General features: G+C 40.0%; 4 protein-coding genes across 8 annotated transcripts in view; 1 reads left to right on the forward strand and 3 right to left on the reverse strand.

Moving 5' to 3' along the window:
- The window catches only part of LOC133410819 (histamine N-methyltransferase-like), a 3,041-nt gene extending 1,063 nt beyond the window's left edge, over nucleotides 1–1,978 (forward strand). Inside the window, exons 4-7 of the mRNA XM_061692366.1 lie at nucleotides 63–170; nucleotides 474–595; nucleotides 768–861; nucleotides 1,029–1,978. Of these exons, the coding sequence (XP_061548350.1) occupies nucleotides 63–170; nucleotides 474–595; nucleotides 768–861; nucleotides 1,029–1,375 (671 nt within the window). The 3' untranslated portion in view covers nucleotides 1,376–1,978. The remainder of the gene's footprint in view (nucleotides 1–62; nucleotides 171–473; nucleotides 596–767; nucleotides 862–1,028) is intronic.
- The window catches only part of LOC133410537 (histamine N-methyltransferase-like), a gene marked incomplete at its 5' end in the record, with an annotated part of 12,927 nt that extends 8,947 nt beyond the window's left edge, over nucleotides 1–3,980 (reverse strand). Inside the window, one exon of the mRNA XM_061691859.1 lies at nucleotides 3,934–3,980. Within this exon, the coding sequence (XP_061547843.1) occupies nucleotides 3,934–3,980 (47 nt within the window). The remainder of the gene's footprint in view (nucleotides 1–3,933) is intronic.
- Nucleotides 3,981–4,980: 1,000 nt separating this feature from the next.
- Nucleotides 4,981–13,898, reverse strand: hnmt (histamine N-methyltransferase). Its single transcript, XM_061691858.1, has 7 exons — nucleotides 13,830–13,898; nucleotides 11,622–11,768; nucleotides 9,390–9,442; nucleotides 7,739–7,846; nucleotides 7,058–7,188; nucleotides 6,841–6,934; nucleotides 4,981–6,051 (listed from the first exon to the last, which is right to left on the reverse strand). The coding sequence occupies exons 2-7, from the start codon at nucleotides 11,756–11,758 to the stop codon at nucleotides 5,690–5,692; spliced, it is 885 nt and encodes a 294-aa protein (XP_061547842.1). The 5' UTR covers nucleotides 11,759–11,768; nucleotides 13,830–13,898; the 3' UTR covers nucleotides 4,981–5,689.
- A 7,865-nt stretch (nucleotides 13,899–21,763) lies between these two features.
- The window catches only part of thsd7ba (thrombospondin, type I, domain containing 7Ba), a 140,907-nt gene continuing 139,625 nt past the window's right edge, over nucleotides 21,764–23,045 (reverse strand). For all 5 annotated transcript variants that reach the window (XM_061692618.1, XM_061692619.1, XM_061692620.1 and 2 more), the window contains 2 exons: nucleotides 22,680–22,767; nucleotides 21,764–22,343 (listed from right to left, as the gene is read on the reverse strand). In XM_061692618.1, the coding sequence (XP_061548602.1) occupies nucleotides 22,262–22,343; nucleotides 22,680–22,767 (170 nt within the window). In that variant the 3' untranslated portion in view covers nucleotides 21,764–22,261. The remainder of the gene's footprint in view (nucleotides 22,344–22,679; nucleotides 22,768–23,045) is intronic.

Consider the following 23,045-nt stretch of genomic DNA (forward strand, 5'->3'; position numbering starts at 1 on the left):
TTTTTAGTATGCTCTATGCGATCTCACATTGAAGACCTTATTCTTTTTTTGACTTGGTGCAGGCGAGCTTGATGTCGAGATGCTGTCGCTCCTGCTGTCCACTTTCCCCACTCTTCCCATCACTGCCGACATTGTTGAGGGAAGCACTGAATTAGTTGCCAACTTCAAAGGTATGGACAACACTCTGTGAGGTTTTAGATATTGTAAATTGTAGATTTTTTTTTTTTTCCCCCCTGCATCTGCTCAAGCTTCTTCTACGTAGTTAATAAGTTGGTTCAAAACTGAAATGAAGTTGCGATGTATGATTTGAATTGGTGGCCGTGTTTCCACTGCAACCTTTCACACTTCTATCTGATCACAAAAGACTCAGATTGTACAATTTGTCAGAATGACCTTTGCCTCTGTGTAATTGCCTCATACACCCTGTTGAAATACACATTTTCTTGAATGACCTTTGGATTCTATATTTTCAGCATTGGTAGCAAAGACTGATAACCTTCAGAAGATACCATTTACTTGGCATGTCATGCTAAGTAAGGAGTACAGAATGCAAGTCAAAGATGTGAAGAAATATGATTTCATTCACATGATTCAGGTATAATCCAACAACTAAAAATAGATCTTCCTGTTTGCAATATTTGGCTAGGTTTTTTTCTAACAATCTTGCCATTTATTTAGTTATTCAAATCAAAGATGACAATGTCCCACAGAATTACAATTTTAACTGATTGTGAAGTGAACTTTCCATCCAATTCTCTGCTTTACAGATGATTTACTTCGTTGACGACCCGACAGAAACCATCAAATTTTACCACAGCCTTCTGAATAAGAACGGCATGCTTATGATCATTGTGGAAAAAGGTGAGCAAACCAAAATGTCAACCATCACATCTTGTAGTTTTCATTTCAATTTACACTGTCCTCTTTACTCTTAATTGAAAAAAATAAAATCACTCCTTACTGACATATGAGCTTCTCCTGATACTGTAATGTTGAGTTTCAATTCAAATGAATACATGTCAATACAGCCACCGAGGGTTGGGACATTCTCTGGAGGACTTTCTCAAAGGAGCTGTGCTCTGAGGCCCTCCCCGTGTATCGGTCATCCAAAGAGGTCATCGCCTCCGTGAAGACTCTGGGTCTGAAATACGAGGAGCATTCCATTCCCAACACCTTCGAAATCACCGAGTGCTTCGATCCAAACAGCGAGACCGGACAGCGTCTGCTTCGTTTCATGACAGGCAGCGATTTCACGTCGTTCACGCCACAAATAAGAGCCGACATACTGAACCTTCTCAGGAGCAAGTGTAGCACTGAAAAGGAGGGCAAGATACATTTCAACAGTTGTTTGAGCTGCGTATTTGTTCATGCTTGAGCCCGTCTCCGGGAGAGATAAGCATCATTAATCAACTCACTCGATGATTAAACTGACCTGTTGTTCAGAACCCCAATTCTAATCAATTTAAATTGTTCAATTCAATCTGTTGAGCTAAACGCAACCATATTTTACACAAAATTAGTACTACCGGAAAAGTTGTAATTTTTGTGTGTGTAATCGAATTGCTCTGTGTCACAAAGCCAGTGATTTTGGTGTAAAATCAGCCAATGTTCTTCAGGACAATTGTGGTTTAGGTGCTCATATAAAGTGGGAACTTTTGCAGTGGGACTCAACCTAAAATACTCATTATCAAAAGTAACTTGTACAATTATACAGTGGCTGTAAAGTCTACACACCCCTGTTCAAATGCCAGGTTTTTGTGATGTAAACAAATTAAACCAAGACATTTTTAAACTTTCCATGATTCATTTGATCTCTAAGCTATACAACACAATTAATAAAAAAGATATATATATTATCAAGAGGGGAAGTAAAAATAAACTGATGTGGTAGCACAAGTGTGCTCACCCTCTAATAATTGGGATGTGGCTGCATTCAGAATTGACAAAATCACATTCAAACTTAACGTTAAATGGGAGTCCGCACACACCTGCCACGATTTAAAGTGTCTGATTAAACTCCAAATAAACTTGAGCTTGTTTAAAATCAAATCACACTATTTGATTTTAAACAATTGCACTATTTGGCCGTGTCAGTGATTTTTGAATGGTTAAAATTTGTATTTCAATCCAGACAAATATGTGACTTGAGCTGTATCAATGCAGACCTTTTTTTTGCAAAGTGTTGCAAAATGTTCATTTCATTAAAGATATTCATGATGATTGATTATTTGGTGTACATTCATCATTAATCAGTGTAACTGGCAACAAAATGTAACACAAACATTTTACATTCTCCAATGTATTGGATATATCAGATCCTTCCAGTTGGATGGCATGTAGTGCCCTTATAGAAGCACTACATAAGTGAAATAGATGCATTAGTACTGCATTTAAATTACCTTGAGGTATTGGCACCATCTTGAGGGCACTATGAGTAGGTGGGACGAGAGTGTGCAATAAAAGGGATCTTCCACTGTTTTTACAAATGCTGACTCAAATGTCTGAAATAGCACTTCGTATTTCAAAATCTGACGCTGGGGTTGCCACTTTGATGACAGAATTTGATTAAAAATCAACAATATAGACCTTAGCAAAGTTGTCATGTGTCTTCACATAAAGCTTCTTTCCGTTTATGAAAGATTCCATTTCTGGGAGCTATGGGAGAATGTATGTTTTCTTTACTGTGAAACACACTGCAGCATGCCTTATGACTTGATTATATTAATCAAATTAATCGTGGAAAGTTTAAAAATGTATCTTTGTTTATTTTTTTTATAACACAAAAACCTGGCATTGGAACAGGGGTGTGTAGACTTTATAGCCACTTATCTATTTTTAGTTGTTGGATTATACCTGAACCATGTGAATGAAATCATATTTCTTCACATCGTTGACTTGCTTTCTGTACTCCTTACTTAGCATGACATGCCAAGTAAATGGTATCTTCTGAAGGTTATCAGTCTTGGCTACCAATGCTGAAAATATAGAATCCAAAGGTCATTAAAAAATGTGTATTTCAACAGCGCGTATGAGGCAATTACACAGAGGCAAAGGTCATATTGACAAATTGTACAATCTGAGTTTTAGGTGATCAGATAGAAGTGTGAAAGGTTGCAGTGGAAACACGGCCACCAATTCAAATCATACATCGCAACTTCATTTCAAAGTTTGGAACTCGCTTATTAACTACGTAGAAGAAGCTTGAGCAGATGCAGGGGGGAAAGAAAAATAAAATCTACAACTTCCAATATCTAAAACCTCACTGAGTGTTGTCCATACCTTTGAAGTTGGCAAGAAATTCAGTGCTTGCCTCAACAATGTCGACAGTGATGGGAAGAGTGGGAAATTTTGGGGGCCGATCACAGAGTTTCAAAAACCGATAACCAATCACAAGATGGAGGAATGTGTCTATTTAAATGACCTGTTCATTTACTGTATGTACTTGTGTACTTAATTGCTCAAAAAATTATATTTCCAATAAATACTGTATCTTTGTTCATCTATTTATGCCAGTGAGGCATAGTGACAGACAGAACAAATGATAAATGGTCTTCTAGTAGATGGCAGAAAGTATATACAATCATTAATGTATCCATTTTTTGTGACATTTTTGTTTGTTGGTGTGCCGTGAGACTTTTCAATTGTAAAATATGTGCATAGGCTCCATAAAGGTTGGAAATCACTACTCTAGTCAGATCATGAATTCTAATCAGTCAGGTCAAACCAACATGACATGACATCAATAATGGGTGCTAACTTACTGTAATTAAATTACTTTATTTTTAATTACTTCACCCACGTCGAAACGTCAGAGCATGATTCGACAGAACGGCGGCATGTTTACATCCAACCGTTCATGCTATCGCTAGCTTGCTAGGCTAAATAACATTTTATTGCCTGCTTGCGAGCCGTATCGTATTAAAAGTACCTTACCTCAAGCAAACCTTAAACGAACGTCCTCTCCTGTCCTGAGCACCGGTGACCACCAACACACGTTTTCCCCCATTTTGACCTTAGAATACAAAGTTGTTGTTTTTTTTTAAAATAATTTCTTTGGCCGTCAGATATTTACAGTACTATGTCAAAAGACACGCGACAAGGCTAAAAATAAACTAGCCTTTAGATTCAAATATACTGTGCACGCGGCGACGCGGAGTTTATGTGTTTTGCGGAGCATTGATCGGATCGGCAAATTATGACATTAAAGCCGATCATCATAAAATGCTAAATATCGGCCAATACCGATCAGCCCGATCAAATCGGTGTAAAGTCTAGTATTTTATTGTGTAATTTTGGGTACGTCTGAGTCCCAGAAATGACCCCCATTTCTGTTTTTTATTTGGATGTTTAGCAGAAAAGTTATGATAAACTCTTCTTTAAACTAGTCCACAACAAACCCATAATAACCCAAGTCTGTGTTGCATTCGAGGAAAATCAGCCAATCAAATCAATTGAAGAAAATCTATGTTTTACCTGTTCATTTCATAAATGATAAAAAGTAGGCTTTATACGATCAGGATTATGGGGGCCGATCACCGATCAGTAACATACATTCTCCCAGAACTAGAACCTTCCATAAATGGAAAGAAGCTTATATGAAGACACAAGACAAGTTTGCTGAGGTCTAAATTGTTGCTTTTTAATCAAATTCTGCCATCAAAGTGGCAACCCCAGCGTCAGATTTTGAAATACGAAGTACTATTTCAGACATTTGAGTGAGCATTTGTAAAAACAGTGGAAGATCCCTTTTATTTCACACTCTTGTCCCAACTACTCATTACGGAAGCGTATTGCATTCACTTGGATTTAAAAGAGTAATTTTTCTGAGTAATGTTTTTGAGGGCTTTGTTTTTAAAAAAAAAAAAAACAACTTTTTTTTTTCTGTTTTTCTGACTAATTTTTTTCCGAGTTATCGGAACACATCGAACTCACACGAGAACCTGCAAACTGCAAGTGACTCTTTGCAAACTCACTAATGGCGGATTACTGCTCGCACACCTTAAACCTGTCCATACACGTTTAACTTACCGGTTCAATTAAGGTGCCTGCGTAATGTCGACAAACTAATAACAATACCATCTATGTGACTCAAAGACAGGAGTATCTCCCAGTGTCTTAAACCCATATCAAAATAAAACTTGATCAAACTGATTTTTTTTTCTTTTTGGGCGTTTTTTTGTGGCACATTTTTTTTTTTGTGGCCCTTTTACCAGATAAGGGTACTGGTAAAATGGCCCCCAAAAAAAGTCAAAATAAATAAAAGTGTTGATAACCATAGCAAGAAATATGCAAGATTTATTATTTTTAGCTGTTTCACAAGTGTATGACAGAGAATAATATTTAAATGTTACTCCAAACATTACATTAATGCCTGTACAGTCAGTAAATGTTTTCAGATTGACCACAAATTGGATTAATTCTATTTATCTGGGTGAAATTTCATTCAAAATCAGAACAAAAAAACACATTGAAATGGGTTGTGTTCCACTGTAAATGATTCAATGAACAATTTGAAGCTGATTACAACCTTTTTGGGCACAATATTATGTACAATTGCTATTTAAATTGATTAATAATAATAATTAAAAAAAGATTGTTGTAAGGTCAGCAGTCAAATCAAGATGTTTCCCAAGAACTTCCCTCCTATTTTAGCTTATTTTACACATCTGTATTGCATTCCCATTAACGTTTATCTGGGTGAATCGGCAACTATCACCTCAAGGTTGTTATTGAAGACAACTTTCCCGTCTGCCACCAGAGAACAAGCCGGATCTCGCAGTAACTTCATGACATCGGCTTTGAGTTGCGGCGAGGCCGTTCGGCTGAAGCGATACACCTCGGTGAGGAAGTCGAGCAGCAGCTCTCCGCTCTCGTCACCTTCTGTGAAACACTCGGTGATATCCATTTGAGAAGGCAGCACGTAGCTCTTGTACTGCACGCCCTCGGAGTCCAGGAAGTTTTTGACGTCTGCCGTGGTCACTAACTGACTTATTTGGCAGGCACACAGCTGACCCCTGAAGGTCCGCCACAACTTTCCCCAACCACTCTCATCTATATAAAAAAAGGACCATATTCAAGACCAGACAACCTCATCTTTTGTCCAAACATTCATCTTTTTAGTTCAACACAATTATTTTCAGTCTGCTGCAAAAATGAAGGAATTGGGCTCACTCATGCTTTTGGAAGGGAGAGTATGTACAAGTGCATCTCAATAAAGTATTGTTTAAAAAAATATATTTTGGTAGTTCAATTCAAAAGATGAAACTCAAATACTATATAGATTCACTACAAACAAAGTGATTTCGGATTAAATTTTTTAACTGATGATTAAAGTTTACAGCTAACAAAACCACCACATTAATCATCAGGAAATTGGAATGTCACAAAACGTGGATAGAAATTTGGTAGGAATTGGCCTTTTGAAATGTATTTTCACATGCATTTAATGAATCTGTCATACTGAAATCGAAATACGGTCGGCAAGTCTGCTCGAATGTCTAGGCGAGAGCCGGGGAAAACAGTAGCTTCTGCGTGAGCGTGTTTTTCTTCTCCTGGTTTTCAATAAACAGTTGAAAGGTGCATCTGTGTCTCTCCTTTCACACACGTCAGCGCACTATAGTAAGTAATTATGCTGTAAAAACCCATTTAAAATGGTTTAAAAAAAACTGGGCTAGTGGGTGTGCAACTGATGGACCGTGATATAGCACATAAACCAAAAATTAACATTTTTATAATATTCTATATTACTGCAAAGCGCCTGCATAGCTAACTCTATCTTCCACCCTCATATTCGAACACGCTGTATAAGTACACAGAGAGAAGAGAAGAACAAGCCTTTACCAGACACCAGAATAATGACAAGCTTTCCGTCCTTGTCAAGGAGACTCCGGAAGAATCTGATGGTGGCTTCGACATCCTTGACATAGTACAGCATCTGTCGATTTCACCACAGCTCAATAAGCTTCACATTTGGATTCACGGAAGGCCTAATTAAGAGGATCTAATCGCATCGTGGGAACCAAAACAATGGCAACATGAATCTGTCCGCAGCACTAGCCTGAATCATGTGAATGAAGTCCGCCTTCTTTGTCATCTGCTTTAGTTCCCATTGCTCCTCAAACTCAGAGGCAGTCATCTTGTTCCACTTAAATGTGATGTAATCCAAATCGGACTTCTGTGACACCAACACTGCAGCCGCAAATGCAAAATATACATTGAGGAAAAACAATGCTTTAACTTATCACTTTTAGTAACGCTCATAATCAGGCCATGTAGACTGTGACCAAAGAAAATGAGGAACTTATCTGATCAGATTACATGATCAGAATAACATTCAGCATTGTACATTCAGTTACGTGTTAAAGTGAGAAAACAGTAAGGTAATTGGACAATAGAAATAAAAAGATTTCAAAACTTTTTCCAGCATGAATGTTCCCTATAACCAGCACAACTCAAATGATTTGACTTTGTCAGAGGCTTTCTAAATGGTGGCAGATGTGTGCTGACTCCCACTTAACACGAGTGAATGTGATTAGCTAATTTTGAACGGTGCTACGCCCACATGGACATTTACAGAAAATTTCCACCACTTTTGCAAGCCTATTAGTAATAAACTACAGCACACTCCGACTTGCGTACCAATTGGGTTTCTCTGCCACCGTAGGAACAGAACTGGGTCGTAATCCGAGGACCATGTGTAATGTAAAATAGAGACATGATGAGAGAAAAGAACAGTTACCTTTGTAGCTATGAAGCTGCTGGCTGCTGGGCTCCACCACCTCGTGGTCCACCGTCACCCCGGGGTGCTTCAGACGGAGCTCAGAGAACATCTCTAGGTCAATGCGACCTACAGGCACCAGCACAGTTACAATTTAAAACACACATTCAGTACATTTCCAAGAAATTGCGACTTATTTTTCCATAAGTCAGAGTTTGGTCCGCATATCCGGCAGTAAGTCGGACTCGTTTCCGGTGAGGGTTGGAGTCCGCCAAGGCTGCCCTTCGTCACCGATTCTCTTCATAACTTTTATGGACAACATTTCAAGGCGCAGCCGAGGCGTAGAGGGGGTCCGGTTTGGTGGCCTCAGTATTGCATCTCTGCTTTTTGCAGATGATGTGGTTCTGTTGGCTTCATCAAGCCGTGACCTCCAACTCTCACTGGAGCAGTTCGCAGCCGAGTGTGAAGCGGCTGGGATGAGAATCAGCAACTCCAAATCTGAGACCATGGTCCTCAGTCGGAAAAGGGTGGCGTGCCCTCTCCAGGTCGGGGATGAGATCCTGCCCCAAGTGGAGGAGTTCAAGTATCTTGGGGTCTTGTTCACGAGTGAGGGAAGAATGGAACGGGAGATCGACAGGCGGATCGGTGCAGCGTCTGCAGTGATGCGGACTTTGTATCGATCCGTTGTGATGAAGAAGGAGCTAAGCCGAAAGGCGAAGCTCTCGATTTACCGGTCGATCTACGTTCCTACCCTCACCTATGGTGAGGAGACCCCCGGGACGGGAACCGGGACACGCTGGAGAGACTACATCCTTCGGCTGGCCTGGGAACGCCTCGGGATCCCACCGGAAGAGCTGGATGAAGTGGCTGGGGAGAGGGAAGTCTGAGCATCCCTGCTAAAGCTACTGCCCCCGCGACCCGACCTCAGATAAGCGGTAGAAAATGGATGGATGGATGGACAAATACAGACAATCGGGCTTAATTTAGGGATTTCCTCTTCGGATCAAAGTCAACAAGGGCCCGATTATCTAATGTATCTAAAGATTATCCTTTGGTTTGGCGGTGTGTTAAGAGTGATTCTTCTTCCCGAAAACAGTAACAGCAGAACAAAAACGTAAATGTCAAACCTGGTAAAGGCCCAGTAAACTGACCAAAAAATGTCTTGTAAATTTGTCACACCACAGAGAAGAGTATTGTTAACCAGCTAGACAAATTTGAATGAATAATAATAATAAAAAAACAATCGCTAAGTATATGAAATCAGGCTTCAAAATGGTCGACAATTGAGCGGGTCGAGAGTAAATTGTGCAGATAAATGAAAAGGATTGGCTTTGACATAAATACAAAGCAGCAGCACTTGAGAACTGGAAGTTTGCTCATACTGCTGAGCACCGTGTAGTAAAAGAATGACCTGATCCAGTCACATTGTCTCTGACTGAGGTTAAAGATTTATCAGACAATTGCACAGATAAATTCAAACTCTTTGGAGTGATAGAGATATTATTTTATTGCTATGGCAATTGAGGACATGACCATGTAGTTCCTGATACAAGAATGTGTCCTCACCTCATGTGACTGCTGCAGAAGCTACTCAGTTATATAGCGTGCCATTAAATGTGAAGTTGCACCGACTATAATAAAACTATGCCTCGATAGTCATGCGATCTCTTACCATCACCACTTCCAACTCCAATGGAAATAAGATGAGACTTCCCATTTCCGATGCTGTGGAAAGAGCAGAAAATGATCACATCCTCCAACCTGCCAAATGTAGGACACTCATTGACACTCGAGTATCCCGCCAGGCACATGTGATCTTATCATAGAATGTCATATGAGATTAAGAATCTCTGTCACGTAGCGTATATCTCGCTGTGACATTCAGCGGGGAATAACATTTGAGGCATGTTTCAATGTTTTCACGTCAATGATGTACAACCCCAATTCCAATGAAGTTGGGACGTTGTGTTAAACAGAAATAAAAATAGAATACAATGATTTGCAAATCATGTTCGACCTATATTTAATTGAATACACGACAAAGACAAGATATTTAATGTTCAAACTGATAAACTTGATTGTTTTTAGCAAATAATCATTAGCTTCGAATTTTATGGCTGCAACACGTTCCAAAAAAGCTGGGACAGGTGGCAAAAAAGACTGAGAACGTTGAGGAATGCTCATCAAACACCCGTTTGGAACATCCCACAGGTGAACAGGCTAAATGGGAACAGGTGGGTGCCATGATTGGGTATAACAGGAGCTTCCCTGAATTGCTCAGTCATTCACAAGCAAAGATGGGGTGAGGTTCACCTCTTTGTGAACAAGTGCGTGAGAAAATAGTCGAACAGTTCAAGGACAATGTTCCTCAATGTACAATTGCAAGGAATTTACGGATTTCATCATCGACGGTCCATAATATCATCAAAAGGTTCAGAGAATCTGGAGAAATCACTGCATGTAAGCGGCAAGGCCGAAAACCAACATCGAATGCGGACCAAACTCTTGACAACGGTCGTATAGGGACCGAACAGCCCATATCAGGGGGTTCGGTACTCCATACTCGCGAAGCACACCCCTATGGACCCCCCGAGGGACACGGTCGAACGCCTTCTCCAAATCCACAAAACACATGTAGACTGGTTGGGGGAACTCCCATGCACCTTCGAGGACCCTGCCAAGGGAGAAGAGCTGGTCCACTGTTCCACGGCCAGGACGAAAACAACACTGCTTCTCCTGGATCTGAGATTCGACTTCCCGACGGACCCTCCTCTCCAGCACACCCTTTAGGAACTCCGGGAGAATCTCATCTACCCCCGGGGCCTTGCCACCGAGGAACTTTTTAACCACCTCGGTGACCTAAACCCCAGAGACAGGAGAGCCCACCTCAGAGAACCCAGACTCTGCTTCCTCATGGGAAGTCGTGTCGGTGGAGTTGAGGAGGTCTTCGAAGTATTCTCCCCACCGACTCACAACGTCCCGGGACGAGGTCAGCAGCGCCGTGGGCAACCCCAGAGTGGAAGAGAGTCCAACCCCCTTGTGAGAGGACTGGTACCAGAGCCCAATCCGTGTGTGAGGTCGAGAAGTTTCGACTTCAGAAAACCAATGTCTGTCAATTGAGTTCAGCGCTACATCCGTTAGTGCAACTTGAAACTCTACTATGCAAAGCAAAAGCAATTTATCAACAACACCCAGAAACGCCGCCGGCTTCTCTGGGCCCGAGCTCCTCTAAGATGGACTAATGCAAAGTGGAAAAGTGTTCTGTGGTCCGACAAGTCCACATTTCAAATTGTTTTTGGAAATTGTGGACGTCGTGTCCTCCGGGCCAAAGGGGAAAAGAACCATCCGGACTGTTATGGACGCAAAGTTCAAAAGCCAGCATCTGTGATGGTATGGGGCTGTGTTAGTGGCAATGGCATGGGTAACTTACATATCTGTGAAGGCACCATTAAAGCTGAAAGGTACATACAGGTTTTGTCCTCAGTTCCCAAACGTTTATTGAATGTTGTTATAAGAAAAGGTGATGTAACACACTGGTAACCATGACCCTGTCCCTGCTTGTTTTAGAACGTGTTGCAGCCATAAAATTCCAAGTTAATGATTATTTGCTAAAAACAATAAGGTTTATCAGTTTGAACATTAAATATCTTGTCTTTGTGGTGTATTCAATTAAATATAGGTTGAACATGGTTTATATGTCTCTTGTGCACGGACTTCCACTGGGGTTAAAAAGAATTGTTACCTGTGAAATCAACCTTCCCTTATCTTAAAGGTTATACATTGGAGCTGATAGACAGCTATCGTGCCTTATCATGACATAGATGTAGGATCATAATTTCATGGGCGTATTATTGGTCTTGGCCAAGTGTAATAGCATTCATACAAGGAGTGTGAGATGGATTACCTGGCCACTATGTCTGGTAGGATATTGCGAATAAAGTCCTGCATACACTGATGTTCGGAGGAGCGCTCCAGAAAAAGATGGAAGGCCTTCTGGTAGCGGTTATCATCGTAAACTAGACTCCTCAGTGGAGATGCCATGATACTATATCTGGCAAAAAACAACAACAACAACAAAACAATAATTAGGTACACCTGCGTAGGTCTCTACCATGCATTTTGCCATTAGAGTGGACCCCCGCAATTAGTGTGGGACAGAGAATAGCAAAAATCCACGGATAATTGATGGCCATTATAATTGCAATTCATTTCTATGATAACCCAAATTCCAATGAAGTTGGGACGTTGTGTTAAACATAAATAAAAACAGAATACAATGATTTGCAAATCCTCTTCAATATTTAATTGAATACACTACAAAGACCAGATATTTAATGTTCAAACTGATGAACTTAATTGTTTTTAGCAAATAATCATTAACTTGGAATTTTATGGCTCCAACACATTCCAAAAAAGCTGGGACAGGTGGCAAAAAAGACTGAGAACGTTGAGGAATGCTCATCAAACACCTGTTTGGAACATCCCACAGGTGAACAGGCTAAATGGGAACAGGTGGGTGCCATGATTGGGTATAAAAGGAGCTTCCCTGAATTGCTCAGTCATTCACAAGCAAAGATGAGGCGAGGTTCACGTCTTTGTGAACAAGTGTGGGAGAAAATAGTCGAACAGTTTAAGGACAATGTTCCTCAACGTACAATTGCAAGGAATTTAGGAATTTCATCATCTACGGTCCATTATATCATCAAAAGGTTGAGAGAATCTGGAGAAATCACTGCATGTAAGCGGCAAGGCCGAAAACCAACATTGAATGCCCGTGACCTTCGATCCCTCAACCGGAGACCCCAGTCTGTTGAACAGCTGAAGCTGTACATCAAGCGAGAATGGGAAAGAATTCCACCTACAAAGCTTCAACAATTAGTGTCCTCGGTTCCCAAACGTTTATTGAATGTTGTTAAAAGATAAGATGTAACATAGTGATAAACATGACCCTGTGTTGCAGCCATAAAATTCTAAGTCAATGATTATTTGCTAAAAACAATAAAGTTTATCAGTTTGAACATTCAATATGTTGTCTTTGTAGTGAATTCAATTCAATATAGGTTGAAGATGATTTCCAAATCATTGTAATCTGTTTTATTTATTTTTAACACAATGTCCCAACTTCATTGGAATTGGGGTTGTATGACTAAAGGCATTTTGTGCAAATATGTCACCGGCTCTTGTGCACGGACTTCCACTGGGCTTAAAACCAATCGTTACCTGTGAAATCAACCTTACCTTATCTTAAAGGTTATACATTGGAGCTGATAGGCAGCTATCGTGCCTTATCATGACATAGATGTAGGATCATAATTTCATGGGCGTATTATTGGTCTTGGCCTTGGTCTTGTTATTTATTTTTATTTTTTTAAACCCACAACATTTTTGAATAAGCGGGGATAAACAGACAATACACGTTTTCGGGGCTGGTCCCACCCCCCAAAAAAGATCAACAAAAACAAAAAAAGTTTAAAAAAAATAAATTTTAAAAATGCATTCAAAAAAAATCTGCAAACAGGTGCTGAACGGTGAATATGCAGGGGTCCACTGTACAGTACTGGTATATTAATATGGCAATCAACAGTACATACAGTGCATAAGGGTCTACACACCCGTTTGTTGACCAAATGCAGCGGACCAATCATCACGGTATAAACTACTCTGACAGTGCCATTCTTACCGAGACATTATTGTTTTGTTATTGTGTTAGATTGTGCAGGTGTGCCTATTTATGTGGCCTATGAGGTAATACAACAGTACGTGCTGGTTTTACATGCAAAAATACAAATAAAAATCGATCGTATTCTCACGTTAACGTAAAGTTTAGAAGGAATTAACAATGCATATCGAATCAATGTATATTTAAGAGTAGTTGGAATCATCCTTCCTCAATGGCGTCATCACTTCCTGATTCCGTTCGACGAATATTAACCTTCGACAGGGTTCGGATTGCTTGATCAAACTAGGCGATTCGGGGCGTCTTTGACGTGGGTCGAAACGCACAAAGGTGAGCGAATGTGTGCGGAAGTAGAAGTAGAGAAAGACGACGCAGCAGAGCACTCGTTTGCAACGTGCGCAGCCCAGAAGGTGAACCGCAGGTGCCGTCGCGCACCTTTGTTTGCTTCCACTCAGCCGTCGTCTTCAAACAAAGCGAAATCTTAGTGCACTTACTGCGTGGGGCTGTGCGGGCAGCTTTGCGCAGTGCGAGCGGAGACTATGCTCTGGTTCTTGCAATAAGAGAACCCTCCCACAGCCCTGGCTCGCACCGCTTAAGCTTCGCCGCTAGGGGGTGCTACAGCTCCCCTTGGAATAACAACAGTGGACGCATACTGTACTGCGGTGTATTTTTGAATTTTAAACAGTACTCACTTGTTTTAATAACATCTCTGTGCTGGCATGGTTTTAGTCAAAATATCCTAACGATAAAACAAATGAAATTCACATCATGTTTACTCCACATGATTTATTTCATTTTCTTGGGAGCCATACTGAAAGGCTAATCTACAACAAAACCCCAAAAGATATGGTATACCTGGATGTGAAATACGTGACGCATTCAGCGAACCATGTTTACGCAGTGTGAGAAAAAGCCCAAGTGAGGGTGAAGCTCTTTCAAACTCGTGAAGATGATTGTTTTTTTTTTTGGGGGGGTGGGGGGCAATCCTGTTTGGGAACAGATTTGTACATGAACAGGGATGTTCATGAACTGAGGATCTTCTGTGTCTGCCACCGGTCAGAAGGTAAGGCTATGTCATCCAACAAAAGTAAATGCAGCTCTGCTTACCCTTTAGCATTGACACAATAGCAGGTATGTTTCTGCATGATAGTGCTTCGGCAAGATAGCATTTCGGTCAGCGTTGTCCGGCGGTTGGTCTTGAAAGTGGTTCTGGTTCTGCGCCCAGCCGAGCTGTTCATGTCATAAGTGGAGAAACTCAGTGTGGTGAGGGTTTATTATGTAAATTAGCCCCAGTGTTATGTAACAGTGGGCCCGCTGATTGAATCGGTCACCCTTTAATTGTAATTTTAAGCACTTTTCACTAAGTTAGAAACAACTTGCAAACATATTTTCACCCACTAAAACACATTTTGCACTCTGATGCACTTTTGTTGCTTGAATGGGAAGCACGGGGACCTAAAGTGAAACTCAATTCAAGCACAGGTGTCTCACAATAAAAAGTGCAACTCAAAACGTCTCACGTTTGTGGCTAATGATGTACAACATGATGTTCGGTCGGCATTGGTTGTTGAAGTTTCACTAACGATAGGGACAATCAGAGAGACAGAAAAAAGTAAAAGGTGGCCGACAAGGAAGAGGAGAGACGAGGTACGTATAAGACAAAGAACAACTGTTGTAAACCATGTTCTGAAGGAAAGGGGAATACAGCCTAACCAAAGCAGAGTCACTGTGTCCACCATCGTCTGAAGATTCAGACAAAAAAAAACTCACTCATTTAAAGTCCAACTGAACCCCACGTGAGCAAGCACTAGGCAACGAAGGCAAGGGGGAAAAAAAACTCCCACTTGGGAAGAAACCTCAAGACTCAGTGGGGGGCGGCCATATATCTCGGCCGGTCAGGTTAAATAAAGAGTCGAAAAGGAGAGAGAAAGACTGAGAGCGAGACAGAAAGAGAGAGGTAGACAGAGGGATAGAGCGTGACAAAGAAAGTAACAAACAGACAGAGAGAGAGAGAGAGACGAAGCAAACTGTAAGTAACAAGACGTTCCAGGGATCATTAGTATAAATACATTCCTCTCACATCGATGTTTTAAAGGAATACAACATCAAGTTCTGTAGATATGCAAAAATGAGCTGTCGCAAAAAGAGTCTACTGAAATATGGAATTGCTTTATTAAAAATGAAGATTAATTATAATTATGTGTACATTGTTGCACAGTGTAAAAGGTCAAGACTGGGAAGCAAAGGAGTAATATCCACAAAGTCTTGTGCCTGTAACTACATACACGGTGTTTGTTATACAGTAACGCCTTAGCGGGAATTAGGCCACGCACCCCGAAATAGAGGCAGGATTTGAATTCATGGTTTGAATTATGGAAAGACGGTTTTGTCTCATAATTCACAAAGACTGACCCGATTTGAGTTTAAACATTGCAGCAACTATGGGAGTACTTTTCAAGCCAGCTTGTGTACTTTACTTTTTTAATGACCATGCCCAACAGCAGCAGAAACTGATTTTTATACCTCCCTCTCTACTCATCCGCTGCTCAACAATGTCAAACATACAAATTTTTTCGGCCTTTCTCGGTTTATGAAACTTGTGCTATAATCAGTAGCCAGACCCTTAACTATGACACAAAAAAATAACCGTATTACACCCCCCCCCCTTTATTTGTTCAGGTCAACCTGAATTTCAAAGTCTTTTTTTTATTAATTACGGGCGATTGCGCCAGCTTATCTGTCAAACTTCATTATTGGATAAAAGTGTGCAAACATTTGCTGATTAGCAATACAAAGCAATAAAAGTTAATTGTTGCCAATCCTAAGGTACAGCTCAGACAATAAATTAACTTTTTGACCCTGACCAGCCACTCATTTGTTCATTCCATTTCCACACCAATGTGACAGACTCAAACAACAATGATCCTTAATCCCTAAATTTAGGATTTTATAGAGCACTTTAAAAAACCAACCGCAGTTGTAACAAAATAAGCTTAAAACTATAACCCCAATTCCAATGACGTTGGGACGTTGTGTTAAACATAAATAAAAACAGAATACAATGATTTGCAAATCATGTTCAACCTATATTTAATTGAATACACTACAAAGACAAGATATTTAATGTTCAAACTGATAAACTTTATTGGTTTTAGCAAAGAATCATTAACTTAGAATTTTATGGCTGCAACATGCTCCATAAAACCTGGGACAGGGTCATGTTTACCTCTGTGTTACATCACCTTTTCTTTTAACAACATTCAATAAAGTTGGGAACTGAGGACACTTATTGTTGAAGCTTTGTAGGTGGAATTCTTTCCAATTGTTGCTTGATGTACAGCTTCAGCTGTTCAACAGTTCAGGGTCTTGGTTGGCGTATTTAACGCTTCATAATGCGCCACACATTTTCAATGGGTGACAGGTCTGGACTGCATGCAGGCCAGTCTAGTACCCGCATTCTTTTACTACGAATCCATGCTGTTGTAACACGTGCAGAATGTGGTTTGGCATTGTCTTGCTGAAATAAGCAGGGGCGTCCATGAAAAAGACGTTGCTTGGATGGCAGCATATGTTTCTCCAAAACCTGTATGTACCTTTCAGCATTAATGGGGCCTTCACAGATGTGTAAGTTACCCATGCCATTGGCACCACAGAACACTTTTCCACTTTGCATCAGTCCATCTTAGATGAGCTCAGGGCCAGAGAATCTGGCGGCGTTTCTGGGTGTTGTTGATAAATGGTTTTTGCTTTGCATAGTAGAGTTTCAAGTTGCACTTACGGATGTAGCACCGAACTGTTTTTACTGACATTGGTTTTCTGAAGTGTTTCTGAGCCCATGTGGTGATATCCTTTACACATTGACGTCGGTTTTTGATGCAGTGCCGCCTGAAGGATCGAAGGTCACGGGCATTCAATGTTGTTTTTTGGCCTTGCCGCTTACATGGAGTTATTTCTCCAGATTCTCGGAACCTTTTGATGATATTATGGACCGTAGATGATGAAATCCCTTGCAATTGTACGTTGAGCAACACTGTCCTTAAACTGTTTGACTATTTTCTCAAGCACAAGAGGTGAATCTCGCCCCATCTTTGCTTGTGAATGACTGAGCAATTCAGGGAAGCTCCTTTTATACCCAATCATGGCACCCACCTGTTCCCATTTATCCTGTTCACCTGTGGGATGTTCCAGACAGGTGTTTGATGAGCATTCCTCAACGTTCGCAGTCTTTTTTGCCACCTGTCCCAGCTTTTTTGGAATGTGTTGGAGCCATAAAATTCCAAGTTAATGATTATTTGCTAAAAACAATTACGTTCATCAGTTTGAACATTAAATATCTGGTCTTTGTAGTGTATTCAATTAAATATTGACGATGATTTGCAAATCATTGTATTCTGTTTTTATTTATGTTTAACACGTCCCAACTTCATTGGAATTTGGGTTGTAATAGAAATGAATTGCAATTATAATGGCCATCAATTATCCGTGGATTTTTGCTATTCTCTGTCCCACACTAATTGCGGGGGTCCACTCTAATGGCAAAATGCATGGTAGAGACCTGCGCAGGTGTACCTAATTATTGTTTTGTTGTTTTTTGCCAGATATGGTATCATGGCATCTCCACTGAGGAGTCCTCAGTTCCCAAACATTTATTGAATGTTGTTATAAGAAAAGTCTGTCCCTGCTTTTTTTGGAATGTGTTGCAGCCATAAAATTCTAAGTCAATGATTAGTTGCGAAAAACAATCAAGTTTATCAGTTTGAACATTAAATATCTTGTCTTTGTAGTGTATTCAATTAAATATAGGTTGAACATGATTTGCAAATCATTGTGTTGTTTTTATTTATGTTTAACACAATGTCCCAACTTTATTGGAATTGTGGTTGTACTAGTACTACTAATGATAATTTCATGCTGTGTGACGCAACGCTAGTGAGGATAAGCGGATGAATGTAGTTGTTTGTTGATGAGAGAGAGGAACACGATTGAAATCTCCACTGACCAGTATGACAGCGTGCATGACGTCACTCGCGTTGGCTGTTAAAAAAGTGCAGTTGTTTGTTTACATTGAAACAACTGCGGTTTTCTAACAGCCGTTAGTTCTTCCGTTGGCGAGTAACACACATACAGCAGGATCAATCAACTGTATTGTACGTAGAGCTAGTTAATGATGAATTCTAAGACGGTAATAAAGTCATATTTACAGTTACACTTGTAGGCTATAAATATAAAACAAACCAAAAAATAGCAAGTGGAGCATTAACAGAGTTCAGTGAAAACATGCCTGTTGAGTTTTGTTATGTTGTTTGTTTCCTTGTGTTCAAATATCTGTGGCTTAAAGGGTAAAACAAGGCGACTATCGATGCTATTCGTTGGCCCATCTATGGTGTTTTTCATTGTGTTAGCATTAAGCTAGTGGAAGGAAAAGTTGTATGGTTTGCTTTATGTTTAGTTCAACTGGGACTCTTGAAGGCTCTTTGTTTGAAGAATCGTTCACCATCTACCAAACTGCTAATTGTTGTGAAGTATAAATTGAGTTCAGTGCTCATACGGCGCTTGCATCTCCTAATTTTTGCTTGCAAGTCAAACCAAAAAAATCATCTGAACGTTGGGTCGTATCTAAAAAAAAAAGAAAATCAGGTCACTTGTATTTTATGGTAAAAATCAATATAAAGAACTTGTTTACTGTAGACTAGCTCAAGAAAAAAAGGGCTCTGTGGCAGTCCATTATGGATTATAATAGAATGTTCACAAATCGAGACCCTGCCATTGTCAACTTGTCCACGTATCACCACCGAGACCGGCAAACATGCCCGTGGATCCTCTAAAATGAAATTAATTTAACTTGACAAGATTAGCCCAAAGCTTTGCGTCATATCAGATGGCCATGACATAAGCATTTGAATTAAAGCTCCGCTTAAACAAAAGTGACAGTCTTAAATGACTCAATTAGATATGACCGAAGATTGAAACACATTTCCGGCAAAACACCGGGAGAATGATCAGTATTCATAATTCATCCCTGCCATGAAAGTCGCAAAGCTGATCCAGATCACAGGTGTAGCCCTAGAAAAAGAGAAAACAAGTCCAGAAAGAACATGATTCTTTTGTTTCACAGGGTTCCACAATTTATTTGCATCAGTGTTCAGATCTCCAATTACACACAATAGTAACACAAATAGCATGGTACTTGTAAACAATGAGGGGCTACTCGTCTTTTTGGGGACACAAGCCGATCTATAGTAATCATTTTAAAGGAGAGAAATTCTTAAATGAAATGTCAAGCAAACCCGATATGTTTTTAGAAATGATCCATAGTTCACAGTTTGATCAAATTTATGACTGCATCTTTTTAACTTGTTCCACATTTGTAAAACAGAGCATTTTTCAAGGCCACTTTGAGCATTTATTTTCCAGAATACGTCAAGCTTACCTGCACACAATCAGCTGCTGAAATACAATTGCTACAACGAGTAACAACCATAGGTGATAGTTATTGGTAATACATTCAGAAGGAGGTCAGATAACACCAGAGCAAATATTCAGATTGTGGAGGCCGGGGAAGAAGATACCATACATGGTTGTCAGCTGCCTACTATTACTCTATGACTGAATGCTCCACTCTGTCGTATGAATAATGCACAAAGGGTTGCATGAGGAAATGTAGGAGTTTATCTTTATTCCAGGATCCATCGGGATGATGGTCTGGTATTAAATGTTTTGTATTTATTTGTTTGTTTGCATAAGCACATGGTGGATATTAGACAAAAAGTAGTAATATAGAAAATAAATCACTTTGTTTGTGCTTTCAAAGATTTGATTTTTATCGTCGCACGGCAGAGAGAACAGTCAATTACTTTAAGCTGTTTCTCTCCTTGATGTGGGCCACCTCTATTTGTTTGCGTGTTTGTGTGTGTGTGATTAAGAATAAGATACCTTGTTCTGATAATGGAAAAAAAAAAATTGCCCAATTGTATTTGGACAATGACAATGTATTCATGATTTTGCCTTTATACACCACCATTGTGGGTTTGAAATTAAATAATAATGATGTGAATTTTCAGCTTTATTTTTACAAAGGATACATTCCAAAAATAATTAGTCAACATTTGCCAGCAATTTGCAAAATCACTTTTTGTCATATTTGTTCAAACCGTCTGTATGACCTGACAGTAATATGGGTGCATGAGTAAAATACAAATTAATTACGTGAGACTACAGGAGTGTGCTAGGTATGAGGAGTCCCACGAGAACAAGTATTTTTTTTTTTTGTGTGAAAATTGTAAACTTTACTTTTAAAAGTTAGAATGACTTTATATAGAATACCTTCAGGGCCTCAAAACTATTTGGACAAATGGCTCACAATACCAGATTCAAATCTGGAATTTGTATTTCACAGCTGTTGTTTATTTTATTTTTTTCCCCAAACACTTACCCATCCATCCATTTTTCTACACAGCTTATCCTCACTAGGGTCGCGTGTATGCTGGAGCCTATCCCAGCTAACTGGGGGCGAGAGGCGGGGTACACCATGAACTGTGCGCCAGCCAATCGCAAAGCGCTTATAGACAAACAATCATTGACACCTGCAGGCAATTTAGAGTTTTTCAATGAACAGACCATGGATGTGGGAGGAAACCCAAGCAGGCACGGGGAGAACATGCAAACTCCACACAGGCGTGGCCGGATTTGAACCCCGGTCCCCAGAACTGTGAGGCAGATGTGCTAACCAGTCGCCCACAATCACTTTCTGAATAAAAATTACAAAAACAGTACTTGCTGTGGAGTCAGATTCTTCTGCTTCTCAGTGCAGCTGAATAAATTACCCTAAACATAACATGAAACCAACTCAAGACTCTATCTATCTATCTATCTATCTATCTATCTATCTATCTATCTATCTATCTATCTATCTATCTATCTATCTATCAACGGCAACTTTAATGTTTTACTTCATATCCATTGTGGTGGTGTACAATTGGCAAAATCCTAAACGACCATGTCACTGTCCATATACTCTAATTCCAGACCTAATTGTTCGTATTATCTTTATCTTCGTGATATTCATGTCATGTATGTTGTATGATGGAAGTTAATTTGTCATTCAGCAGCATTGTCTCACTGAAATGTTCAAATGTCTTGGCTTCTGAGTGTTTAATGACATTTGGGGCGGAGAAACGACTGCATCATGTTGTTAAACTCAAGGCAAGCCTGCATTTGGTTTCCACGACTACACAACATATGGCATCGTCAACAAAGTACAATCCAACAGCAACGACTTGCATAAACATTTCAAACACTATAAAAGTCATTTCAAAGGAAAAGGAATAGTGAATCAGCACTAATGTAGTGCATAAAGCATTTTTGTTTGTTTATTCTCCGAAAAAAAGGCTGTTTACACAAAAAAGTTGTGACATTTCCTTTACAAATACCCAACGAGAATGAGAAAAGTGTTCCATGTTCAGCCTCTGTATGTCGTGAATGGCGGACATGCCCCTCAAGGGACAACTGCAGCTCCATTTGGTCCTTCTGATTTTGTACACACACACACACAATAATAATAATAATAATTTAAAAAAGCTTCACCTTTTGGCAGTTCTGATGATTTCACGTTTGCAAGCCAGGCTGCAACGTGGCCTCCATATTGCAAACAGATTAAAAATAAAAAAAAAACGGTTTGGCGTCTTGGGCTCTTCTTTCGAGGAGCAATTTAGCATCTGAAAGTGTGTCATTCAACAGCAAATACTGTTTGTGCCCCACTCTCGAAGAGTACCTTGGTCCGTTCATTCATACCACCTGTGGCGTCTGAATACGTTGACAGTCAGGCCGAGAGGCAGAAGATTGCATCATTATGAAGAATACCAACGTGGTTACATGTCTATGTCACCATCGTAGGCCAGCGTCAAAGGTTTCTGTGACGGAGGAGACGTCTTTGTGGCTTTGGCAGGTTTGCTGAAAAAAAAAAAAAGAATTATAAATAAACAAGACAAGCTGACAGTGGGTCTGATTTGTTGCCACAAGGCAGCCTGATGTGATAACAACCTTTACGGAGAGTTCCATTATGTGATAGCAGCAACACCCTAGTGGTGAAATGTTGTGCGGTGTATAAGTCATCCTTGACAGCACGGAGAACAGACGGTTGGGAATCTTCTTGGCTTCTCAGTACTTTGTGTGTGTTTGCGTCTATGGTGTGTGTGTGTGTATATAAGGCTCCCACACGCAGCTAGAGGTTTTGTGAAGAAATTGTGCATCGTGAAGAATCTCTTGAGCAAGTAATATGGTACATACCAGACCAGGAATGAGAATGCAATAATGAAGAGTATTAAGATGAATCCGACGGCAGTCACGGCGTAAACCCACAGCTTTACTCTTCCATCTGTCCAATGAAAGTCAACTTTTAGATACATCTATAGTCATGCTTTATGAGAAAACATTTCAGCATTATTCTCATAATTTAGAATAAAGCCTCCATTAACACATCCTTCCGCAATCTAATGCTTCAGCCATTTTTACAGCACAAAATGATGAGCCCAGTGGAAACATTGGACTAGAAAAAATTCCACCCCCGGCTTAGCGTTTCAAGCTCTATAAAGCCAGTCGTCAAAAGTAACGATCTCAGGCGCAAGGTTCAAAGCAGTACAGATCATTTCCATT

The sequence above is a fragment of the Phycodurus eques genome, chromosome 12 (assembly GCF_024500275.1).
Source record: "Phycodurus eques isolate BA_2022a chromosome 12, UOR_Pequ_1.1, whole genome shotgun sequence".
In the NCBI taxonomy this organism is placed as follows: domain Eukaryota; kingdom Metazoa; phylum Chordata; class Actinopteri; order Syngnathiformes; family Syngnathidae; genus Phycodurus; species Phycodurus eques.